Here is a 3,067-nt window from a genome sequence, read left to right as displayed (position 1 = left end):
GATTGTGGCCTGTGGAATGTTGTCCCACTTCAATAGCTCTGGATATTGGCGGGAACTGGAACAAGCTGCCGTACGTACACGTCAATCCAGAGCATCCCAAACATGCTCAATGGGTGACATGTCTGGTGAGTGTGCAGGCCATGGAAGAACTGGTACGTTTTCAGCTTCCAGGAATTGTGTACAGATTCTTGTCACGTGGGGCCGTGCATTATCATGGTGAAACATGAGGTGATGGTGGCGGATGAACGGCACTACAATGGGCCTCAGGATCTTGTCACGGTATCTCTGTGCATTCAAATTGCTTACTACATGATTCCATGTGCTATTTCATAGTTTTGTTGTCTTCACTATTATTCTACAATTTAGAAAATAGTCAATAAAAAGAAAAACCTTTGAATGAGTAGGTGTGTCCAAACTTTTGACTGGTACTGTAATATTAATAGCAGTTTGACTGAATAAAATGTAGTGTAACACAGTCAATATTCAAGTCCATTTGAATGATACACTACTTTTTAAGTACACTGGTTCTTAACCGTTCCAATCACACGAATAATACTGCATATCTCTTAGTATTTCTACTTCACAGTTTGTATTTATACGGATGAAGGAAACGTTTACGTTCTAGTTTTCATAAAGTACTTTTTGCTCCACCACAGCTCCCAAACGGGTACCCGTAGTATTCGCCTACACCATTACAAAATAGGGGTCTTGCTTTACAATGTTGTTCTTATAAGTCTTTGAATCGACGCCGACTGTAATTGTGACTTTTGTTGTTTATTAATATTTTAATTGTGCACGGTACACATTTAATTTATCGAATATGAGTATACTGAATACTCATGACTACTACATCCATAACTACTCCATTACAGTACACCTACAGCTGATACAATGGTATATTCCATACGGTATGGAAATGGCAGTGTTGTAAGTGAGAGATCAAGCTTGTGACAGCGGAGAAACTTGACTTTTTAATAACAGGTATATATATTTATTAGAGGTATATATATACAGAAAGTCTCCATTTGACGTTGTAAACGTGTTTACCTAGCTACCCCAAATCGGTCGCTACTAGCTAGAATTAAGTGCCTAGCTCTAGCTAACTGGATCTCAAAGCTAGCTACTTCTATTACCTAGCTATGTTGTTGCTTCTTTCTCATCCTAGCATGGTTAGTTAGTAAATGTGTAACATTGTTCGAGAAAAATATGACTTTTCGTGACTTCAGTGAGTAAGGTAAATATGTATGCAGCGTGCTGCAATATTCTCCAAAACTGACAAGCTATCTAACTTTAGCTTGCTTGTTTGAATGACGAATGAAATTGATAGCTGCTAACTAGCTACAGTAGCTAGACAGCTAGCCAGGCCTTCTTGTAAAAATATTGCAGGATATCTAACGTTGTCATTAGACTCACCCTGTTACCTGTGACAGTTCAACTTAACGTTAATGCAACGAATGAGCATATTGTTAGCAAATCGCTTTGTTAACTAGCTATATTTGATTTGGGTAGCATGACTAATATTTTGGCGATTGGATTGTTTACACTGTCAATTAACTTAAACTACGTTAGGTTGCTAGCAACCGCCCGTGAACAGGGGTGGAACATTCCTTTTTATAACCTTCTAGCTAGCTATTAACAGGGTTGTTTGTATGTTGAGGTGTAATTGTATTTAGGGGTAACGTTAAATCTCACATGATAGTGATAACTTCACTTGTGCTTTCACTATATTGAGTAGGAGATATAGTAGTATTTATCATCCCCTGCACATTTTTACATTTTGATATGTCTTTTAGTTAGGTTGTGAACCCATCTGAAACTGTCATTTGGCAAATTAATAAGTCATAACCTTGTTATCACAACATCATGTTTGAGATTGTAATTGCAAATTTATAATCAGAGTTAGTTATGCTACAGGCAGATCAGTAAATAATTTTTTATAATCTGTCTTTTTTAAATAATCCGTATGCCCAAGTATTGTTTAATTATTGAGACATTATGTCACAGTTTATCAAACCTGAAGAGGAAAGATCATTCCTAATTGCAGTTGGATTGATTACATTTGGCATAGTGTATTAACAGTTACTTGATTCAACATCCATACATGAAGAATTTGCATTTATAATTCTAAACACCTTGCTCCAATATTCCAGTACTGTCCAATTACACCAATAACCCTGCTCTTTTACCTCTTTACGTCAGCCTGAAGAAGAAGCCGTACGATGTCCTTGAAGCCGCGGGTGGTGGACTTTGATGAAACATGGAACAAGCTACTGACGACAATCAAGGCTGTGGTGATGCTTGATTATGTGGAGAGGGCCACATGGAACGACAGATTTTCGTATCCTACCTCGTTTCAGCTCTTCGGAAAAATTGTTTTTATGACTTTCTGAACTTTCTGTGTTTTGTGGTTTAGTTTGCCATTGATTTAGTAGACTAAAATGCCACTGATCTGTGCTTACATAGTCAAGCCATTAAAGGGATACTTCAGGATTTTGGCAATGCGGCCCTTTATCTACTTTATCTTACCCAGAGTCAGATGAACTTGTGGATACCATTTTTATGTCTTGAACTAGGTTTCTATCCAATTGCAGACAGATTTTTAATGTGAATGTTCTAGAATCCCCATAAATAAAATACGTGCATTTTCCCACCAGTGGTGTTTCCACCAAATGGACTCGTTGCAGACAAAAGTCATTGCATGATGATGTAGTGCACACAAAAATGTACTTTTTCGCTTACGTTTTCATACACCAAATAAAAATCTAAAGTTCAATGTGTTTCCATGGCATTTTAAACTCAACCGATAGTTTTGTCACAAACATTTGCGTTAAATAGCAAATGTACCTACTCTGGTCTTGGCACCTGCACTCTAGCCAACAGCTTGCGGATACAGTGCCAGTAGGCTGTTTGGGGTCTCTAGTCTACATTAGATTATTATGGATAAGAGCGAGAGTATTTGTCAAACTGCAGTCAATAATCAATCATCATGTCACCAGAATGAGACCCTCGATATTTATTGGCTGGAAGGCGCAAGATCACCATGCACTTTCACTACCCTGTGATGTTC

At 37.8% G+C, this 3,067-nt stretch overlaps 1 protein-coding gene across 1 annotated transcript; it reads left to right on the top strand.

Annotated features, from left to right (window-relative positions):
• The first annotated feature begins 888 nt into the window (after positions 1–888).
• On the top strand, positions 889–2,771 carry LOC100195615 (cullin 2). Its single transcript, NM_001140644.2, is given in 2 exon segments — positions 889–981; positions 2,200–2,771. A coding segment is annotated over 1 exon segment (171 nt). The 5' UTR covers positions 889–981; positions 2,200–2,219; the 3' UTR covers positions 2,391–2,771.
• Positions 2,772–3,067: the final 296 nt, after the last annotated feature.

Source organism: Salmo salar, chromosome 29 (assembly GCF_965601325.2).
Source record: "Salmo salar chromosome 29, fSalSal1, whole genome shotgun sequence".
In the NCBI taxonomy this organism is placed as follows: domain Eukaryota; kingdom Metazoa; phylum Chordata; class Actinopteri; order Salmoniformes; family Salmonidae; genus Salmo; species Salmo salar.
The sequence above is the reverse complement of the archived record's forward strand: the minus strand, read 5'-3'. Positions and strand labels throughout refer to the sequence as shown.